The sequence below is a fragment of the Mandrillus leucophaeus genome, unplaced genomic scaffold, assembly GCF_000951045.1.
Source record: "Mandrillus leucophaeus isolate KB7577 unplaced genomic scaffold, Mleu.le_1.0 Scaffold390, whole genome shotgun sequence".
In the NCBI taxonomy this organism is placed as follows: Eukaryota; Metazoa; Chordata; class Mammalia; order Primates; family Cercopithecidae; genus Mandrillus; species Mandrillus leucophaeus.
The window spans coordinates 1,697,906-1,721,281 of NW_012104143.1; the positions used below are offsets into that span (position 1 = coordinate 1,697,906).

The 23,376-nt window shown below is 48.9% G+C and overlaps 1 protein-coding gene across 1 annotated transcript in view; it reads right to left on the reverse strand.

Moving 5' to 3' along the window:
* ABCC1 (ATP-binding cassette, sub-family C (CFTR/MRP), member 1) overlaps window positions 1–23,376 on the reverse strand; it is a 125,970-nt gene that overhangs the window by 97,454 nt on the left and 5,140 nt on the right. The window contains exons 3-4 of the mRNA XM_011991183.1: window positions 9,295–9,356; window positions 5,903–6,034 (exon numbers count right to left, since the gene is read on the reverse strand). Coding sequence (XP_011846573.1) covers window positions 5,903–6,034; window positions 9,295–9,356 — 194 coding nt within the window. The remainder of the gene's footprint in view (window positions 1–5,902; window positions 6,035–9,294; window positions 9,357–23,376) is intronic.

A 23,376-nucleotide genomic window follows, 5' to 3' on the forward strand; every position in this document is an offset into this window, starting at 1 on the left:
TGTTAGTCAAGCTGGTCTCGAACTCCTCACCTCAAGTGATCCGCCTGCCTCGGCCTCCCAAAGTACTGAGATTATGGACATGAGCCACCGTGCCCGGCCAATAGTTCATTCTTGTACATCAGTTAGTATTCAGTCATGCAGATGCACATAACTAGTACATCTGTGTGTTCACTTGCTAATATTTGTCTGGCTTACCTTCAATTTGGGTTATCACAAAGTAGCTAAGAACATTCCTGTACCAGTCTTTTATGAACATATGTTCTCAGCTCTCTTGGGTGGATGCCTGGGAAGTGAGTGACTGGCGGTATGGTCACTATGTCTAACTTTAAAAAAAAAAAAACTGCCAAACTCTTCCAGAGTCACAGAAACATTTCACATTCATGCCAGCAGAAACCATAGTCCAAAATGGCCCTAAGCTCTGAGTGGCCATGCACAAAAGAGAACATAAAACCACTACACACAAACCAGCGCAGTACTGGGTTTTTAAACCCAAAGGTAGAGCAGGGAGATCACTCACACCTGCCTTTTTTTTTTTTTTTTTTTTTTTTTGAGATGGAGTCTCATTCTGCCACCCAGGCTGCAGTCCAGTGGTGCAATCTTGGCTCATTGCAACCTCCACTTTCCGGGTTCAAGCAATTCTTGTGCCTCAGCCCCCCAGTAGCTGGCGAACGCCAACACACCTGGCTAATTTTTGTATTTTTAGTAGAGACAGGGATTCACCATGTTGGCCAGGCCAGTCTCAAACTCATGAACTCAGGTGATCTTCCTGCCTCAGCCTCCCAAAGCGCTGCGATTATAGGCATGAGCCACGATGCCCAGCCGTACCGGACTTTTGAGAGGGAGTCACTCAGGGGTGGAGAGAGGCAGTAAAGGGATCCAGAAAGTCACGCAGACCCCTCAGCCCAGGCGTCCCTCACCTGATCCCCGAGCCTAGGACACCCAGCAGCCCCGAGTTGCACAGGCTGCATTCCTTTCTCTGGTTAACTAAAGGGATCTGGGTGTAAGGGGCCACACCAGGAAATTCCAGCCTAGGACAGGGTTTTCCTTGTCACTCTCCCCAGGTTCACAGGGGTTACAGGTGCCAGATCTGGCTTACGGCTCTGGGAATAAAGCAAGCAATCCGTCTACCAGTGTCCCAAGGAAATGACCTCCTGGCCCCATGCTGAGCATCCCTAAACACCAAGGTACTCACAGAGGCAGACCCCTCTCAGGTGGCCCGCTTCCAAGCCCAAAGACCCAGTTCTCACCACATTCTCCCCAGCAAGATGGAAGCGTACAGATGAATAAATACAACTTGTACAACTAAAACCTGCCCAGCATTTACTCAGGACTAGTGCACAGCTTATCACGACATATATCTCACTGAATTCTCAGAAAATGCTCTGGGTAAAAAATGGAGGCTCCAGTCAGGCACAGTGGCTCTCGCCTGTAATCCCAGCACTTTGGGAGGCCAAGGTAGGTGGACTGCTTGAGCACAGCCTGGGCAACATGGCGAGACATCATCGCTACAAAAAAAAATAGCCAGGTGTGGTGACGCATGCCTGTAGTCCCAGCTACTTGGGAGGCTGAAGTGGGAGGATCACTCCAGCCTAGGAGATGTAGGTTGCAGTGAGCCGAGATCGCGCCACTGTACTCCAGCATGGACGAAAGAGTGACTCCCTGTCTCAAAAAAAAACAAACAGAGGCTCCCAGTGAGGCATGAAGGGACTTCATGGACAACCCTTGAGGTCCCCATCCTGGTCTCCCTGCTTTCATTCTTGTCCCTAATATCCACCTTCCTCAGGGCGGCTTGGGTTGTCATAAACCAGAACTCAGCTGGGTGTGGTGGCTCACACCTACAATCCCACCTACTTGGGAGGCTGAGGCAGGAGGACTGCTTAAAGCCAGGAGTTGGAGACAAGCCTGAGCAACATAGTAAGACCTGTCTCTATAAAAAAAATTTAAAAAGGCCGGGCGCAGTGGCTCACATCTGTAATCCCAGCACTTTGGGAGGCCGAGGCAGGTGGATCACCTGAGGTCGGGAGTTTGAGACCAGCCTGACCAACATGGAGAAACCCCATCTCTACTAAAAATACAAAATTAGCCAGGCGTGGTGGTACGTGCCTGTAATCCCAGCTACTCGGGAGGCTGAGGCAGGAGAATCGCTTGAACCCGGGGAAGTGGAGGTTGCAGTGAGCCAAGATTGCGCCATTGCACTCCAGCCTGGGCAACAAGAGCAAAACTCCATCTCAAAAAAATAAATAAAATATAAAACATAAATTAATTAATTAGCCAGGCATGGTGGTGTGCACCTGTAAACCCAGCTACTCTGAAGGATGAGGTGGGAGGATTGCTTGAGCCCGGAATTTCCAGGCTGCAATGAGCGGTGATTATGCCACTACAATCAAGCCTGGGCAACAGAGCAAGACCCTGTCTCTAAAATAAATAAATACATACATACATACAGACATACAACAGAACTCACGTCACAGCACTGCCCTGCAGAAAACCTGCCCATGTTCTCACTGCACCTGGAACCCCACCCTGACTCTCAGAGGAGACCTCTGCAAATCCTTCTCCTGCTTGATTTCCTCCCTTCCTCCTCCTTGCTCACTTTGCTCAAGCCACACGAGCCCCCTGCTGCACCACGAGCGTCCTCAGACCCTTTGCACTTTCTGTTCCCTCTACCTGGAAAGCCCTTCCTTCCCCCAGAGACACACAAGGTTCACTCCCTCCGGTGAAGTCTCTGCTCAAATGTGACCTTCTCAAAACAGACATACACGGTCAGCTGGGCATGTTGAACAAAAACACTTCAAAAAGCAGTAACACTCAGGATGCCAGATGCTCGGAAAGAGGCAGAGACAGACTTAGGGAGGGACAGGCACATGCTCACCAAGAGTCATGGCCGCACTGGGTAGAACTCTGACCACTGTATCTAAAATAGCTCCCTCGGCCGGGCACGGTAGCTTCATGCCTCTAATCCCAGCACTTTGGGAGGCCAAGGCAGGAGGATCACTTGAGGTCAGAAGTTCGAGACCAGCCTGGCCAACATGGTGAAACCCCATCTCTACTAAAAACACAAAAACTAGTCAGGCATGGTGGCATGCACCTGTAATCCCAGCACTTTGGGAGGCCGGGACAGGAGAACTGCTTGAACCCGAGAGGCAGAGGTTACAGTAAGCCGTGATCACACTACTGCACTCCAGCCTGGGTAACAGAGAGAGACTCCATCTCCAAAACAAACAAACAAAAACAACAACAACAAAAAGCTTCCTCGGTTACTCTCACCCTCACTTCCTCATTTTTATCTCACCCCAGCACTATCACTCTCCAAAGATCTTGTCAACGCATGTTTCACAACCCACGTCCTATCTCCCATATAGAACGTTGATGGCACACAACTAGAGTGTGTCTCTTGTGTTCCACTCTCTGAACCCTCAGGGACTAAACATCACGAAGCACAAAAGCAGCAGTCAGTTTCATCTGCTCAATGGATTAAGGGCCAGGCCAATGGAGGAACTTCTTGATTCAAACTCCGTCCTCCTCCTGAGGCTGTGATATTGGCCTCTCCCACGGTGTCTCCAGCAATGTGCTCTCCTGGCAAGCTCCCGGGGACACAAAGGTGGGCATCCTTCTTCCACGAGAGGAAGCCGAGCCAGGGGATCAGCAGAGGCGTGGATGACGAGGAATGCGGAAGCCCACGCTACAAATGTGGTCTGCTTAGCGCGGGGGATGCTGCAGGTGAGGCTGAAGGGATCCAGATGTGATGGGTGATGTTAGGGGTCACGTTGACTGGGTTAAGGGCTACCCAGATGGCTGGTAAAGTGTTATTTCTGGGTGTGTCTGTGAGGGTGTTTCTACAGGAGACTGGCATTTGAATCAGTGGGCTGACTCAGGAGGACCCATCCTCGCCCCATGTGGGTGGCACCACCCAATCAGCAGAGGGTCCAGGCACAACAAAAAGTCAGAGTAATGGCAAATGCAGGCGCTCTCTCTTCTGCGGCCGGGATGTCATCCTCTCCCGCCCTTGGACATCTCAACTCCACGATGTCTGGCCTCTGCACTATGGGACTTACCCCAGGGACTCCAGGTTCTCAGGCCTTTAATCATGGACTGAGGATTCCATCATCAACTTCCCTGGGTCTGAGACCTTCAGACTTGGCCTGAGCCATGCTACCAGCTTCCTGGGTTCTCCAACTTGCAGATGACCTAGTGTGGGACTTCTCAGCCTCCATAATCACATGATTCAGTTTCCCTAGTAGATCCCCTCTCACCCTTGATTCATCCATCCATCCATCCATCCATCCATCCACCCATCATTGATCAATCATCCACCTATCATCCATCTATCATCTATCCATCCACCTATCATGTACACATCCACCAACTATCTATCCATCTATCATCTACCTATCATCTATCAATCATCATCTATCATCTATCTATCCATCCATCCATCAGTCCTACTAGTTCTGTCTCCATGAAGAACTGTAATAAACAGGGATGCCACCTCCGCCTGCCAAAGACCTTCAACTGGGTCATGGACATGGGCCATTTCCTTACAATGCTCAGCCACAGATGCCCAAGCTCTATCTGCCTCCCACGAGACAATTTCTCCCATCACCTGGACCACCCAAACAGTCTCCCACCAGAGTCACGAGGTCCTCTGCTGATATCCTAGTGGCTGGCACCATGGATGTCCCAGATTCCCACCTACCATCTGGGTCTGACTAAAGGTCTCTATCCTGGGCGTCCCCGGAACAGAAGGAGGAACTGAACCCGGGTCTGGGGTTTTTCCCTGTAACGCCAATAGGTCTATGGGGAATCCAATGCACCAGACTGGCCCCCTCACGGCTTATCGTAGTAAACCTATCCCGGAACAGGCAACAGGAACAAAAACAGCTGTTCTACTGGCCCCAGAGCAGCAACCCACTGGCCCCACATCACCTGCAATTTCATGTTCCAGCTCGTCCGGGCTCAGGACACGTCTTATGTCCTTGTTTAATTTGCAGCTGCTTTTCTTTCTTACTGTTACGTAGAATAATAACACATCGTGCAACTAATGGCGTCTCAAATCTGATAAGTTAAGGTATGTGCAGCGGTGGCCCTGGCCTGATTCCCGAAAGAATGACAGAGGAGGTGCAGTGGGGCATGCCTTACATAGGGGGTAGAGTATAAAATCCAGTACAGCCAAAATCACCCTCAAATGGGGCTTCTTTGGCTAAACAGACGTACATGGTCAGCTGGGCATGTTGGACAGAACATTCAAGCAGCAAGAACATGCAGGATGCCAGATGCTAAGAGACGAAAAAGGTGAGACTGACTCAAGGAGGAATAGTCACAGGTCATGGCAAACAGCATCAACTGCCTGCTTGGATAGCATTTTTCTTTCTTTCTTTTCTTTTCTTTTTTTTTTTTTTTGAGACGGACTCTCACTCTGTCTCCCAGGCTAGAATGCAGTGGTGCAATCTCAACTCACTGCAACCTCCGCCTCCTGGGTTCAAGTGATTCTCCTGCCTTAGCCTCCTGTGTAGCTGGGATTACAGGCGCATGCCACCACACCCTGCTAATTTTTGTACTTTTAGTAGAGCTGGGGTTTCACCGTGTTGGTCAGGCTGGTCTCAAACTCCCAACCAAGTGATCCACCTGCCACGGCCTCCCCAAGTGCCGCGACTACAGACATAAGAGCCACCACGCCTAGCTTCTTTCTTCTTTTCTCTACCCAGTTGCCTTAATGACATGTTAGATTCTACCCCATTTGGCAGAAAAGTAAACTGAGGCCAGGAGGAGAAGTGAGGCATCTTGCCCAGAACCACAAAGCTAGTAACAGGCAGCATTGCCAGGGCCCCACGCTGGATTCAGGCCATAGTAGCGGAAAGGAGGTGACCGGGGCATCCTGGAGGCCAAGGAAACTCACACTTACTTCCTAGTCTTGGCGCATTCCTTCTTCCAGTTCTTTACCAAAACAGGCACGACTTGCTCCGACGTGTCCTCCTTGTTTAAGGACCAGAGGTCACTGCCCTCCAGGGGCTGGCGGTAGCCCCGGACAATCAACCTGGGGCCAAGACACAAGGAGGTTAGGCAATGAGAGTCAATGAGAGAAGGAGGAGGACGGGGCTCGCTCACTCCACACGCCTGCTGATGCAGCACAACTGCCCATTGCAAATGACGGCAGCCACGCAGCTGGGAAAGTCAGAATGTGGATGGACATTTCTGCATATTACAAGGTAATTACAGCTCATTCTGTTGGGTCATGCAGGAAAAATGACTTTTTTTTTTTTAGTGGTGCATACAAAAGACTTAGGGAAAAAAAGATGATTTAGGAGAGAAATATCAGGATGGCTCTAATTTATTTTTTATTATTCATTCATTCATTTACTTATTTGGAGACAGGGTCTCGCTGTGTCACCCAGGATGGAGTACAGTGGTGCAACTGCGGTTCCCTGCAGCCTCCAGCTCCTGGTCTAGAGCAATCCTCCCACCTCAACCTCCCGAGTGGCTGGGACTTTGGGTGCAAGCCGTTGTGACTAGCTAATTTTTTTTATTTTTTGTTTTTGTGGAGACAGAGTCTCCCTATGTTGCCCAAGCTGGTCTTGAACCCCTGGGCTCAAGCAATCCTCCCACCTTGGCCTCCCAAAGTCTTGGGATTACAGGCATGAGCCACCGTGCCCCGCCAACTTTTTAAAATTTTAAATTAAAAAAGGCTGATATGGGCCAGGCATGGTAGCTCATGCCTATAATCCTAGCACTTTGGGAGGCTGAGGTGGGAGGACTTTGTGAGTCTAGGAGTTCAAGACCAGCCTGGGCAACATAGGGAGACTATCTCTACAAAAAGTAAAAATAAAAAAATTAGCCAGTCATAATGGCTCTCACCTGTAGTCCCAGCTACTCAGGAGGCTGAGGTGGGAGGATTGCTCAAGGCCAAGAGGTGGAGGCTGCAGAGAGCCGTGATTGTGTCACTGCACTCCAGCCTGGGCAACAGAGTCAGACCCCATTAAAAAAATAATAATAAAAAAAAGAAGGAAAAAATAAAAAAATAAAAAGGCTGACATGACAAAGCATTAGCAAGCATGAAATGTGGGTGATGAGCTTACTGAGTTTTATTATATTAATCTTTCTATGTGACTCACGCAGGCTGGAGTGCAATGACACGATCTCGACGCACTGCATGGATTCAAGCAATTCTCCTGCCTCACTCTCCCAAGTAGCTGGGATTACAGGCATGTGCTGCCCGGTTAATTTTTGTATTCTTAGTGGAGACAGGGTTTCACCATGCAGGCCAGGCTAGTCTCGAACTCCTGACCTCAGGTGATCCACCTACCTTGGCCTCCGAAAATGCTAACATTACAGGCATGAGCCACCGCGCCCAGCAGACTAAACACTTTTATAATAAAAGGTAAAACACTTTCATCTTTTGTTCTGATTTTGAACTTACAGAAAAATTACTCAAATCATACTAAGAATTCACTCAACTCACCACTGTTAACATGTTGCCATGTGGGCAGTATCATTCTCTGTCTCTATCCACTGACACGTACACACACACACACACACATATGCAAACACACCACCTTTTTCCGAATCATTTAAACAGTTAAAGGTCTGGCACGGTGACTCGCACATGTAAACCCAGCATCTTGGGAGGCTGAGGTGGGTGGATCACCTAAGGTCAGAAGTTTGAGACTAGCCTGGACAATATAGTGAAACCCCATCTCTCCTAAAAATACAGAAATTAGCTGGGTGTGGTGGCAGGTCCCTGTAATCCCAGCTACTCAGGAGGCTGAGACTGGAGAATCTCTTGAACTCAAGAGGCAGAGGTTGCAGTGAGCTGAGATCCTGCCACCGCACTCCAGCCTGGACGACAGAGCGAGACTCGTCCCATTAAAAAAAAAAAAAAAAAAAGTTAACATATAGGTTCTACATGCCTTATGCCTTTACCCCAAAAAAACTGGAGGCATCCCCTTCCAATCCAGGACATGCTCTTATTTAACTAGAGCACAATTTCCCAAAAGAAGAATGAAAGTTATTAACATACATCCGGTGTCCTGTAGTCATGTGCAAATTATATCAACTGTCCCAGTGATGCTTTTTAACAGTAATTTCAAGTAATTATTTAAAACATCCAATTTTTTAAAAAGATGTTTGTCATTAAGACAAAGATGAGAGCGGGCATGGTGGCTCATGCCTGTAATTCCAGCATTCTGGGAGGCTGAGGCGGGAGAATCACTTGAGCTCAGGAGTTGGAGACCAGCCTGGGCAACATGATGAAATCCCATCTCTACAGAAAGTTCAAAAATCTGCTGGGCACAGGGGAGCATGCCTGTAGTTCCAGCTACTCAGGAGGCTGAGGCAGGAGCATCACCTAAACCCAGTAGAGTGGGACTGCAGTGAGCTACAATTGTGCCACTGCACTCCAGCCTTAGCAACACAGCAAAAGCCTGTCTCAAAAAAAAAAAAAAAAAAAGATGATGCATATTAGGGGCAAAAAAAGATCCTTCAAACAATCCCCAATAAGATGCTAACAATGGGCAGAAAAAGATGTACAAAAAGAGAACCAGAGGTAGCTGGACATGGTGGCTCATACCTGTAATCCCAGCACTTTGGGAGGTCGATGTGGGTGGACCACCTGAAGTCAGGAGTTCAAGAACAACCTGGCCAACATGGCAAAACTCTGTCTCTACTAAAAATACAAAAATTAGCAGGGCATGGTGGCGCACACCTGTAATCCCAGCTACCTGGGAGGCTGAGGCAGGAGACTCACTTGAACCTGGGAGGCGGAGGCTGTAGTGAGCTGAGATTGACAGAGCGAGACTCCGTCTCCAAAAAAAAGAAAGAAGACCAGAAGCTGGCATACTAAAATGGTGAAACTGGTTGCCTCTGTGTGTTTCCTTACTGCTGATCTGCACATGTGGTTTTTTAACCCACATTTCCCATGGTGAGACAGTATTATTTCTCTAAGGAGTGGGGGGCAGGAGGGGGACAATCTTAAGAGTAACTATACGTAATATTTTAAAAACCCAAATCTGAAGCTAAAGCAAGAGCAGTCCAGCGTGTGGCTGTCCCAGGCAAAGCCTTCTGCAGAGGTGTAAGCTGCTCACGGCTCCTGTGTATATCACATTCAAGTTCATGGAACTGATGGACAGAGGTGGTGTCTCTGAGACCACATGGCCAGCACAGGCAGATTCAAGACAACTACGCTGAAGAGCGAAGAAGGGAGAAGTCGGGGGGGAGCTGAGCATGTTCATGTTCATTCGTTCATTCATTCATTCATTCATTCCCCACCACCTCCCTGAGGTCTGGGGGGCCCAGCCTTACCCTGTGATCCACCAGAAGGTGATCCTGGACAGGAAGGAGGCGCTGGACTCCGGGCAAGGATTCTAGTGGAAAGAAAGCACAGGTTTGGGAGGAACAGGGAAAGGAACGATTCAACTTTTCATCCAGGTCAGAGCTTAGCAAGGGGTAGTCAGCTGCTCACTCTTCCTTCCAGAGGACCAGCGTCAGCTCCACACCATTCTGCACCCCAAAAGGATCCTCTCCTAATCCCCAGCAGAAAGAAACTCATGGCAGCTCCTCCAGTTTCAATCAACAGAGTGTCTACTGTGTGCAACCATAACACAACATGCTACAGACCTGCCTTATCTTGTATCCCCGTAACAACCCTAGGAGCTGGTGTTAACGTCATCCCTACTTCACTCATTCATTCAACAAATATTTTCTGGAGCACCTACTATGTGCTAGGCATTCTACAAACTACTACAGGGTTGCCTTGTATCCCCACAGCAACCTCATGAGTGGGTGTTACTATTGTCCCCACTTTACTCATTTGGTCACTGAATATTTATTGACCACCTACTCTGTGCTAGACACTCTACCAAGAGCTTATATATTTGCATTATTTTATATCCTCATGGAATTCTATAAACATGGTATTACTATTATCTCCACTTCATTCCTTCATTCATCCAACAAGTATTTTCCGAGCACTACCCTTGTGCCAAGCACCCTGCATACAAATCTAAACAAACAGAAATGACCCCTGCCTGTATGGAGCTTGCGGTCTACTGCAACAATCATCAGTAATACCTGCCAAGATTCTCTACTATTAATAGCTGGCTCTGTTCTAAGTGCTTTACACAAACTACCTTATTTAATCCTCATCCTCACCTCACAAGATAGATGAAAGTAATTATATCACCCCTGTTTTGCAGTTAAAAGAAACTGGGCCTGTAATCCCAGCACTTTGGGAGGCCGAGGCGGGCAGATCATGAGGTCAAGAGATCGAGACCATCCTAGCCAACATGGTGAAACCCCCGTCTCTCCTAAAAATACAAAAATTAGCTGGGTGTGGTGGTGGGCGCCTGCAGTTCCAGCTATTTGGGAGGCTGAGGCAGGAGAATCACTTGAACCCAGGAGGCGGAGGCTGCAGTCAGCCAAGATTGTGCCACTGCTCTCCAGCCTGGCAACAGAGCAAGACTATCTCAAAATAAAAATAAAATTAAATCTAAAAACTGGGGACCAGAGACGAAAAGATACGTTCAAGGTCCCACAGCTAAAAGTGGTGGAGTCAGGATGTGAGCCCCAAAGAGTCAGGCTTCAGAGACAGACATGCTTCAAATGATCACATGAACAAATGCAAAACTACAACTCTGGGCCTTGATGTGCATCCTGAAGGGAAAGAAATATTACCAACAAGACAAAGTAAGTGCATGGGGGCTGATCTGGTGTACCAAGGCCAGAGAAGGCTCCCCCGAGGAAGACAGTCAAGCTGGCACCTGAAGGGTGAGTAGAGGAGAACTAAGTAATGAGGAAACGCAACGCATTCCCAGCAGACAGCAGTGTGTGCAAAGGCCCGGTGGCAGAAGGAAGCATGGCAGACTCTAGGAACCAAGAAGGGGCCTGAGCAGTCTACACTGGAAGCTGTGCACAGTCTACACTGCAGGCCACATATTTTGGTCTTCATTCTAAGGGCAATGGGAAGTACCGAGAGATTCTAAGCAAGCTATCGAATAACTTATTTCCCAGAGGTATGAAGATGAGCCCCAAGTCAACAACACGCAGGCAAGGAAAGGGACCAACACAGAGGTCCTGGGATGACAGACAAAGTCTGGCTTTCAACATGGATGCATCCGGGTCTCAATTCTGAAACACAGGCTTTAGCAGCAGAGGGAAGAGAGGTCACCACGCAGTAATGAAAGCTTTAGCCAAGGACTCCACTCAAAGTTCCAGCCTTGTGCAGCTCTAACGTGTTTACAGAGCCAGATAAGGCGGCATACTCTCCTCAAGTGGTTTTTCCATTCAAGGCTGGGAGTGCTTTTAAAAAAATACTGTATCCTGGCTGGGTGTGGTGGCTCACGCCTGTAATCTCAGCACTTTGGGAGGCCAAGGTGGGCAGATCACTTGAGGTCAGGAGTTCGAGACCAGCCTAGGCAACATGGTGAAACCCCGTCTCTACCAAAAATACAAAAAATTAGCTGGATGTGGTGGCTCACGCCTGTAATCCCAGCTACTCGGGAGGCTGAGGCAGAATTGCTTGAACCCACAAGGCAGAGGATGCAGTGAGCTGAGATTGTGCCACTGTACTTCAGCCTAGGGACCCTGTCTCAAAAAAAAAATTTTTTTTTAATATAAAAAATACTGTATCCGGGCCCTACCCGCACCAGGGATTCTGATTAAGTTTGTTTGGGGTAAGACTGGGGCACTGAAGCTTTTTGTTTCAAACTTCCAGATTTTTCTTGGAAAAGTGGCTGGGCAGGAAATAAGCAAGGTAAGCCAAGAACATCTTGTTACACCAGACAACAAGGAAACTAAGCATGAACAGGATTGTTAAAAGGTTCAAGAGCCAAGCAGAAGTGGCCGCTGCAGGCTAAGAGAGGGACAATTTGAGCTTTGACAAGAAGAGTAAGTACAACGGGCTAAAACATATCACGCATGGTTTTTTTGTTTTGTTTTTTGAGATGGAGTCTCGCTCTGTCGCCCAGGCTGGAGTCCAGTGACATGATCTTGGCTCACTGCAACCTCTGCCCCCTGGGTTCAAGTGATTCTCCTGCCTCGGCCTCCCAAGTAGCTGGGATTACAAGCGTGAGCTACCACACTGGGCTAATGTTTGTATTTTAAGTAGAGATGGGGTTTCATCATGTTGGCAAACAGGCTGGTCTCGAACTCCTGACTCAAGTGATCTGCCCACCTTGGCCTCCCAAAGTGGTGGGATTACAGGCTTGAGCCACCGTGCCCGGCCTTATCACATATGTTTATATACAGAAGTTTCATATTGACGCTGGGAATAAAGAAACATCTGATGTTGCCAGTGAACCAGGTCATCGTTTGAAAACAGAAAACGCGGAAAAAAACAAGTATTTTCTCCACCTTTCCCAAATGTAATCATTTGGTTCACCAGGGTCAGAGAAGGCTTCCCCGAGGAAAATAGTCATTTATTCCATCACTACAGAGTGATCAGTGATCAAAAAAATGAAGGGGAAACTCTTTTCCATAAAAAAATCCCAGCTAGGCCGGGGGCGGTGGCTCAAGCCTTTAATCCCAGCACTTTGGGAGGCCGAGATGGGTGGATCACGAGGTCAGGAGATCGAGACCATCCTGGCTAACACGGTGAAACCCCGTCTCTACTAAAAAATACAAAAAAACTAGCCGGGCGAGGCGGCGGGCGCCTGTAGTCCCAGCTATTCAGGAGGCTGAGGCAGGAGAATGGCGTAAACCCAGGAGGCAGAGCTTGCAGTGAGCTAAGACCCGGCCACCGCACTCCAGCCTGGACGACAGAGCGAGACTCCATCTCAAAAAAAAAAAAAAATCCCAGCTAAAACATGAATAATCATATAAGAATGAACCACTGTGCAACCACAATGGATTACTAGAATATTTGAAATTATTATTAAAGGTCACATATATATGTTTTTTGTCAAGACAAGGTCTGGCTTTATTGATCAGGCTGGTCTCAAACTCCTGGGCTGAAGTGATCTTCCTGCCTCAGCTTCCCAAAGAGCTGGAATAACAGGCATGAGCCATCACATGCAGCCCAACAGTTACAGTTTTAAAAATCTTTATCTTTTAGATGTTATCATTAGAGAAAGTTGAACAATGGACATCAGGAACTCTGCTATTTTTGTAACTGTTTGAGAGCCAAACTATTGCGAAATAAAAAGTCATTAAAAATAAACAACAACAAAATCCATGTCCTTCGGAGATACATACTAAAATGTTCACCTATGCAATGCATGGTAAAGAGCTCATGACAGCTGGGCGCAGTGGCTCACATGTGTAATCTCAGCACTTTGGCAGGCTGAGATGGGAGAATTGCTTTGAGTTCAGGAGTTCGAGACCAGCCTGAGCAACATGGCAAGACCCCGTCTCTACAAAAAATATAAAAATTGGCCGTGCCTGTAGTCCCAGCTACTCGAGAGGCTGAGGCACAAGAATGGCTTGAACCCAGGAGGCAGAGGTTGCAGCGAGCTGAGATTGTGCCATCACACTCCAGCTTGGGTAACAGTGAGACACTATCTCAAAGATAAATAAAAAGAAAAAGAGCTCTTGGTAGTTCATTATCCTATGCTGTCTACTTTATATTTCCATCATAAAAGGCTAAATAAAAAGCTCCTCCAGTGATTCAAATACATAGCCCGGACTAAGGATCAGGCTCTACTCTGGGGCTCAGAGGGGTGAAGTTCCCAGCCCTGCCAGTTCACTAGAATCACCTGAGGAGTTCGTTAAGCGCAAGGGCCTAAGGTCCCACCCCAGACCAACTAAATCAGCACCTCTAGGGGGAGGACCCTGACAGCCACCCATTTTTAATAAGGCCATCAGATACAGCGGGTGCATGGACTACATTCCAGACCAACCGAAGCAGAGTTCAGATCAGACCGTGGACCCGGACAGGCCTGGGTTCTAATCCCAACCCTGCTATATTCTAGCTGATGACCTTGGGCAAGTCCCTTCACCTCCAAGCCTCAGTTTTTACATCTGGAAAATGGGAGTCATTTGTCCTACTGCTTGCTCGACCTACCCCACAGGACTGCCAGGAGGGACAAGTGACATGAGGCCCATGGGACTGTGTCGTAAAGCGGAATTTCTCCGACCTAAGGCGTGGAGGTAATGGTGTTTGCTTTGTAGGCTGAGTAGAAACGCTGCATTGTAGGCTGGTTTTTCATCCGGAAGAGCTGACGCCTTCCTGCCCACTCCCAGTTGGTGGGGTGGGTTATCTGGGAATTGCAAATCCATTTCACCTGCAGCCCAAGCCCTATCCACTGTGAAAGACCAAGGTGCAGAGAGAGGAGGAAGGGGTGGGGTATGGCTGTCAATGATTCATTTATTTCCTGGGCAGGACTTGCTTATAGGCCAGGATGTGGGTGAAGTGCTGCGGATTCAGCTGTGAACGAGACAGGGAGGCCCCTGCCCCATTCAGCCCCCCGCCCTGGGGGAGATGGACAGTAAGCAAACCACGGTGCAAATAAATACGTAATTACAATCAGAATTACAACCAGTGAGAACTGCAACAAAAGCAAAAGGTCATTTGAGGCCTGATTTCACCCCTCAATCACTGTTCTCAGCATGTTGTCAGGGTTGAGATAGGCAGAGGTTTACCAACCTTTTCTGGGAAGGGCCGGCTAATAACAAGGGAACAAAGGAAAAAGGCGGCGGTGGGGGTGGAGGGGCAGCTTCTGTGTGAAGCAGTGCACAGCACGGGGCTAGCTGGCTTGGCTCAATCCCAGCTGTCCCATTTCCTAGCTGTGGGATCTCGGGTCACTTCCTTGGTGGTGAAGATTAAATGAGATCAAACATGTTAAGTACTTAGAATAGTGCCTGGCACAGAGTAACAGCTCAAGAAAGAGTAATATGAGCAGCAGCAGTAATAATAATAGAGGCAGTGACAGTAGCCTCTGGTATATGGAAACATCTAACTGTACACCTTAAATATATTCCTTTTTGTTTTTGAGACAGGGCCTCGCTCTGTCACCTAGGCTGGAGCACGGTGGTGTATTCAAAGCTCATCGCAGCCTTGACCTCCCAGGTTCAAGTGATCCTCCCACCTCAGCCCCCCAAGTAGCTGGGACTACAGGTGCACACCATAACACCCAGCTAATTTTTGTATTTTTTGTAGAGACAGGATTTCACTCTATTGCTCGAGCTAGTCTCAAACTCCTGAGCTCTAGTGATCCACCTGCCTCGGCCTCCCAAAGTCCTGGGATTACAGGCATGAACCACCGCACCCAACCCATATTCCATTTTTATTTGTCAATATACATCAATAAAGCTGAAGTGTCTAGGGGGAAAAAACCCAGTGGGTTCACAATACACCACTGTATCAGATGCTTTATATATCAGAAGCATCTATGGCCCACAGGCCAGCTATTTATGAATAAAGTTTTATTGGAACAGTCACACCCATTCATTTACATATCATAAATGAATATGGCAGCTTTTGAGCTACACAGCAGAGTTAGGGGTTGCCACAGACACTGTATGGGATACAAAGTCTAAAGTATTTATCAGTCAGCCCTTTCCAGAAAAGGCTGGCTAACCTCTGCCTACCTCAACCCCCACAACATGCTAAGACACAGTGATTAAGGGGTGAAATCAGGCCTCAAATGACAGTCTTTTGTCTGCAAATCCAGTCTTCTTCAGCCTTGGCATCAACACGCAGGACAGAGACGGCCAGGAGAGGCTTGAAATGCAGCCCATGTCCAGCTTAACAAGACCCTCGAATCCTAACCTTCCCTCAGCCCAGTAAAACTGAGTCCCCAGCCACTGGTAGAAAACCTGCCCTGCAAATGCAACAAGGACACTGACAGACGGAACACTGCAGAGGTTTTTGTTTTTTGTGTTTTGAGACTGAATCTCACTCTGTCGCCTAGGCTGGAGTGCAGTAGCCCGATCTCGGCTCAACCTCCACCTCCCAGGTTCAAGCAAATCTCCCGCCTCAGCCTCATGAGTAGCTGGGATTATAGGCACGTGCCACCACAACCGGCTCATTTTTGTATTTTTTGGTAGAGACGGGGTTTCGCCATGTTGGCTAGGCTGGTCTCGAACTCTTGACCTCAACTGATCTGCCTGCCTCAGCCTCACAAAGTGCTGGGATTACAGGCTTGAGCCACCGCGCCCAGCCATTGCAGTTTCTAATTTGCACACTCAAAGAGCTTTGTCAAATTCTTCTCCTCAAGCTGCCTCTCTTCTATAGATATAAACACAGATTTTCAGATTATCTCAAGTTACAGATACAGAGGCCAACACAGGGTCCCCCCTTCACTGGCCAAAAAAAAGGGAAATAGCCCCCTTTTTTTTTTTTTTTTTTTTTGGAGACAGTTTCACTCTTGTCGCCCAGGCTGGAGTGCAATGGTGCATTCTCAGCTCACTGCAGCCTCTGCTTCCCAGACTGAAGCGATTCTCCTGCCTCATCCTGTCGCATAGCTGGGATTACAGGTGCACGCCACCATGCCCGGCTAATGTTTGCATTTGTAGTAGAGATGGGGTTTTACCATGTTGGCCAGGTTGGTCTCCAACTCCTGACCTCAAGCGATCCACCCACCTCAGCCTCCCCAAGTTCTGACATTACAGGCATGAGCCACTGCGCCCGGCCTGGAAACAGCCTCTATCTGACGTGGAAGGCCTAGACGACAAAGACAACTAACTTCTGAAGCAGGTCAAGGATTGACAATCAAAAAGGAGGAAAAAAACCCATGGGGCACTGGATCATAATCCAGGGAGCATCTCATGTAACCCAAACCAAGGAGAATCGTTTGACATCATATACTAGGGACGAAAGACAGAGCCACCTCCAGGGGGTTTCCCAGTCTCAGACACTGAAATACAGCAACTCCTGTCCCAGACAGCATGAAAGCAGCTTGTCAACTGGTCCCTCCTTCATTCGAAATGAAAACAATTCAGAGAAGTCCTGGCTGAAGGCGGAGGGAGGAAAAGCCTGATTCATCCTAACAGAGTGATGTATTCTTTGGCATCCACCATATTGACATCTACGTTTGGTACCAGATAGGCTGGCCAGAAAAGCTGTGGTTTGAACCAGTTAGGTACAGCAGCCCCAGGCACTGATTCTTGGAGCGCAGGGTAGTCTGAGGACCTTGTCTGGTTCTTCCAACATGCTGGCCTGTTTGTCGGAAACTCTCTCGGGTTTTAGTTCTGATGGGTTTTCTGCTGGTTACCTCTGCTCTGTGCTGCCAAAGTGCCCCCCACAACCCCTGCGCCCAGCAGGAGGGAATGCGTGCAACAGCAATACGGCTCAGAGCAGTGGTCCTCAAACACAGCTCCATCAGCAGCATCGGTGGCACCTGGGAACTTGCTGGGACCCACAGACGCCTGGGCCCCACCCAGACCTACTGTATCAGAAACTGTGGGGGTGGGGACCAGCAATCAGTGTTTCAAGCGTGAGAACCCAGTGGGAGGGTTCCTGACACATCACCACTCTCTCGGTGTCTTCGTCTGTGAAGTAGGAAGACTGATCTTCCTGTCCTGCTGTGAGGACTAAATAATACAGTGCACCCAGCTGTTACCCTTATTAGATGGAGTCTAAATGTCCAGCAAGAAGAGATTTGCCTGTATCACGTAAACATTGGTGATTTGTTTGCACTGTTGCTTACCAACTGTGCAAAATGCCTCCCTGTCCAGGACCTCCGTTTCCTCTACTGGAGCACACGTCGGAATCTTTTCCCATGCCCTTTGCCCATGAACTTGTCTGGGTTTTTTTTGTTGTTGTTTCAAGAGACAGGGCCTCACTATGTTGACCAGATTGGTCTTAAACTCTTGGCCTCAAGAAATCTTCCCCTCCTAAGCCTCCCAAAGTGCCAGGACTACATGTGTGAGCCACCGCCCTGGCCCTTTTTCTGGCTTTTGATGCTGTAGTGGGCACAGGTGAATATCCTGGCTCAGCCTCCCTCTCTACCTGCCTGGGTGCCTGCAAAGGCTTTTTAAGTGCCACCAACCCCACCCCCATGTCCAGTGTATCCTCTTCCTTTCAGTCTGAGGATCTTCCAAAACCTGTCCAACCTAAGTGTGTCATTCCACTGGTGAAAAACCTTTCCTCAGCTCCCACCACAGTAGGGTTAAAATTCCAAGTCCTGGCTGGACGTGGTAGTTCACCCACCGCTGTAATCCTAGCATTTTGGGAGGCCAAGACGGGGCATCACTTGAGCTGAGGAGTTCAAGACCAGCCTGGGTAACATATAGAAACCCCATCTCTACCAAAAATAGAAAAAGGTACTTGAGTGTGGTGGCACGCAACTATGGTCCCAGCTACTCGGGAGGCTGAGGTGAGAGGATCGCTTGAGCCCGGGAGGTGGAGGGTACAGTGAGCTGAGAAAGCGCCACCGCACTCCAACCTCGGTGACAGAGTGAGACTCCATCTCAAAAAAAAAAAAAATTCCATGTCCTTATTGTGACACATAACTGCACCCTTGATCTCTGATGCTCCCTGGCTCTTGCTTCTCTTTTCACTATATCCTAGCCCTTTCAATCTAGCCAAGCAGTATTCTTTTCTTTTTCTTTCTTTTGAGATGGAGTCTTGCTCTGTCGCCCAGACTGGAGTACAGTGGCGGAATCGCAGCTCACTGCAACCTCCGCCTCCCAGGTTCAAGTGATTCTCCTGCCTGAGCCTCCCGAGGAGTTGGGATTACAGACATGCAACACCACACCCAGCTAATTTTTGTATTTTCAGTAGAGACAGGGTTTCACCATGTTGGCCAGGTTGGTCTCGAGCTCCTTGTCTCAGGTGATCCGCCTGCCTCAGCCTCCCAAAGTGCTGGGATCACAGGCACGAGCCACACCGCACCCAGCCTAGCCAAGCCGAATTCCAAGCGATTCCCAAACAGCCACAAGCTCCCTCAACCGGACCTTTGCATATGCCGGTTGCTCTACCAGGAGCACCCTCCCACCCCTCCACCTCCAACCATATTCACCTGGCCGGAGACTCTCATTCCTTAGACTTGAGCACCCCCTCCCCTCCCTGGATGCTAGCCCTGGAGTCCCAGGCTGAGTTAGGGACCACTCTCCCAGCCCCTACAACTCCTAGCACTTCCTTCCCTCAGAGCCCCCACTGTCCATCCTGCAGTTGTTGGTTCAGCTGCCTGCCACCCACCTTCCATCTCTCCTCCAGGGCAGTGGTCAAGGTCTGTTTCTTTCTAGCTCAGCGCCTGGCACAACACCTGATTATTAAATGACTGACAGCATAATGCAGAAAAGGAAAGAAAATGGAGTTTCAACGCTTGAATCAACGGTCCAAGATCAGGCCTTGGTGGGTGGGGACGGAGACTGATCAAGAAGGGGCACAAGGGAACTTCCTGGGGTCTTTACAATGTTCTGTATCTTGACAGGGGTTTAAGGTATTCCTTTACCAAGACTCATCAAACGCTAACTTGAGATTGGCAATTTCACTGTATGTAAATTTTAAACAAAGAACGCCAAACTGTAAACAGATATTGAACTCCAGCTAATGATTTGCTTGGAAGTGACTGCGGGACAGAATACTAATATATTTCAAAATAAGTTTCACGTATCAAAAAAAACTAGGTTCAGTGGCTCAGACCTGTAACCCCGGTACTTTGGGAGGCTGAGGTGGGAGGATTTTTTGAGGCCAAGAGTTCAAGACCAGACCGGGCAACATAGGGAGCCCTTCATGCCTATATAAAATTTAAAAATCAGCCAAACACAGTGGTGTGCACCTGCAGTGCTCAAGCTACTTGGGAGGCAGAAGCGGGAGGATCATTTGAGCCCAGGAGTTGGAGGCTACAGTGAGTTGTGATCGCACCACTGCACTCTAGTCTGCGAGACAGAGTGAGTCCCAGCCTCAAAAACAAAAAAAAACAAAACAAAACTAGCTGGTTGGCTCGCTGATTAGCTATCTGGTTAGACAGATATATGACAAAGCAAGTTTAGCAAAATGTTAACTGTGGTTCTAGGTACCAAGTATATGACTGCTCACTGTAGAATTCTTTCAACTTTTCCGTAGGTTTAAAAATGTTCATAGTAAAATGCTGGCGGGAAAATATTACATATTGTACAGACAGGAATGAAAAAGCCTCTTACCGCAAATAAGTTGAGCAGCATTCACTGAACGTTCCAAACCAGTGATTTGCAACCCTGAACCACCTGGATATCTTGTTAAAATGATTTTGACTTGGTAGGTCTGGGATGGGGCCTGAGACCCAGCATTTCTAGCAAGCTGGGGGATATCGAGCTGCTGCAACTGGTCCAAGGACCCCCATTTTCAGTTGAGACCTAATATATGATCTGCTTTGGCCCTGATCCCCTTATCTACAAGACCCTCCTCCCTCAAACCTAAACCACAGACTCAGTGCCAATGAGATAAAAGGCAGGAGACTGGGGACGGGCTAGAGCCCTAGCAGTCTTAGTCAGCCCCGCCCGGGCTCCCAAAAGCCTTGGCAGTCCCAGAGCCAGGAGGAAGATGGGAGGAGCCCCACTGAGCAGCCAGGGCCGAAATAGACATCTGAGTCATGGAGTGGGAGCAGGGCCAGCTAGGGAGGATTGGCCAACTCAGTGACTCAGCACGAAGTGGCCTGAAGCAGCCAGCCCCACCAGCTCCCACCCAGGCCCCGCCTGACCCCAGCTGCCCCGGGCCTTGGTTGATCACTCTGAGGACAGGCAACAGCTGATGGATGGCCTGCTGCTGCTCTGAGGATGGGAGAGCGGCAAGCCTGGACTCTCCCTGTTGTCCTGGCTCCACTGTGATTCAATCCCTGAGAGTGACAGGAAGACAAGCAAAGAGCGTGTCTCGTTGTCCTCCTCCTCAGATCACAGGGCTCAGGTCTGGGGCAGAGAGAGGAGGTGCAGCCAACAACAAATCGAGTTGCAACCCGTTTTCAAGAAGGGGCTGCTGAGGTCCCCAAAGGAAGAGCACCGAGCCCAAAGCCACGAGTCCAGCTGATTCTCACAGGACCTGGTTCCTACCCTTCCTTGCCCCCATCTCAATTGCTAAGCTAGGTTGCTAGGTAGTTATGTGGTTATTTTGTTTGTTCGTTGTTTGTTTGAGACAGGGTCTCAGTCTGTTGCCCAGACTGGAGCAATCTCGGCTCACTGCAACCTCCGCCTCCCAGGTTCAAGCAATTATCCTGCCTTGGCCTCCCACATAGCAGGGATCACAGATGCACAATACCACACCCAGCTAATTTTTATATTTTTAGTAGAGGCGGGGTTTCACCATGTTGGTCAGACTGGTCTTGAACTCCTGGCCTCAAGTAATCCACCTGCCTCGGCCTCCCAAAGTGCTGGGTTTATAGGTGTGAGCCACCGCACCCGGCCTTGAACAAGATTTTTAAAAACTCTTAGCATCACTGAATTGCACACTTAAAATGGTTAAAATGGCGAATCTCAGGTTACATATATTTAACCACCCAAAATGCAACATTTTAAAAAAGAAAATAAAGCTCCTGACACCATGCCAGGCCTTCAGAACATCTGTGCATACATCAGTCCCCTTCCTCTTTCTTCCTGGTAATACTAGAACAGAATGAAGGCAGAGAAGCAGCTTAATCTGATGTCCCGTGAGGCCCTATGCACACCTCACCCTTATGCAAGACATAAGATAATGTGCCACATGTACTGAGCACCTCCCCATATAACACGACAATAAATTACCACTAAAGGCCCACCGTGTGCCAGGCTGTGTCTTAGGCACTGAGGTTACAAGGTGGATACTGCCATGTGAAGCTTCTAGCCTAACACAAAGCCATTATTTAGCCAAGACCCTGCCGTTCAGCAGTTACAACCAAGAGAAGTGACATGACTGTGCAGAACAGCCCATCGTGAGTTCGAATCTCTGCTCTACTATTCACATCAAGCAAGGCACTTATGTCTGCGATTCAGTTTCTCTGTAAAATGAGAAAAATAGTACCAAGTTCACCAGGACTGCTGTGAGAGTTAAGTGAGACATGCATATAAAGAACTTAGCATAGTGCTAGTTAGTACACAGCAGGCATCTAATAAATGTCGATTCCCGTCCTTGCCTTGCATAGGAAGAAAGAATGTCTGAAATTGGAAAGGGGACAAAAAGGAAGTTAACAAGTCATCAGAGCTAAAGAAATGCTGAGACCGGGGTGGACAAACTTCCTTTGTAAAGACGGTAGGTATCTTAGACTTTGTGGGTGCTACAGTCTCTGTGGCAACGACACAACTCTACTGTTGCAACTCCAGGCACCTGTAGACACTATGTGATGAATGCGAGTGGCTGTGTTCCAATAAAACTTTATTTACAAAAACAGGCAGCAGCCCAGATTCGGCCCGTGAGCTACTGGCTAACTCCTGGTCTAAACTCTAATCTGCAAAAAGGTAAATGGCACCCCCATGGGGTTCCTGAACAGGAACCCAAAGGGAAGTTCAGACTTCCCGGACAGAGAGTGTCAGCCAATCAAAGTGTTCTCTCCTGGACACGTGCACAAATGTCAGCAATGCAGCAGCCTGCACACCCACATGTGACACCCTGCTGGATCTCACTGCACAAGAGGCAGACCACGGCTGGGCACAGTGGCTCAAGCCTGTAATCCCAGCACTTTAGGAGGCCAAAGTGGGCGGATCACTTGAAGTTAGGAGATCAAGACCATCCTGGCCAAGGTGGTGAAACCCCATCTCTGCTAAAAATACAAAAACTAGCTGGACATGGTGGCACGTGCCTGTAGTCCCAGCTACTCAGGAGGCTGAGGCAGGAGAATCGCTTGAACCTGGGAGGCGGAGGCTGCAGAGCCAAGATCATGCCATTGCACTACAGCCTTGGCGACAGAGCGAGACTCCAAAGAGACAAACCACAGTGTCTTCCACCATCTTGGAGGACCAGCAATGACACAGGGGGAGCCGGGGGAGATGAGACAGAGACAGAAAACAATGACTGGGGAGAAGAGTCAGGGTGTCCCAGCCCCCCAACAATGCAGCCTTTTAGCCGCCAGAGCTGAGAGTTTCATGCCACCCAGGGTGGCAGAGCAGATCCCAGGCCCAGGCTGCCAGAATCCCAGGAATGCAGAAAGCACAAAAAAAGGTCCAAGTCAGCTCTGTGAGTCACCCTACTACACACACGCCCAGGGGAGAAGTGAAAGAGAATTTATCCAGATTCCCAAGGGAGATCAGAAATCAGAAAGTCCCTCCTTCAAAAAGCTTCCAGAACCATCCATGGCAAGAGAGTTCTTCCCAGGCTCCCAGAGGAAGCCTGATGGGTCAGGTGATCCCCACGCTAGCTAGCCAGGCAGCCCCAACCAGACTCGGTTTACCCTCAGCAATCCAAGGTCTGCGGCCACCCAGGTAAGGTATGATTTGTTTTGTATAAATCCCAGTTCTAAAGAACGGCTCGGCCAGGCGCAGTGGCTCACCCCTGTAATCCCAACACTTTGGGAGGCCGAGGCTGGTGGATCACCTGAGTTCAGGAGTTTGAGACCAGCCTGG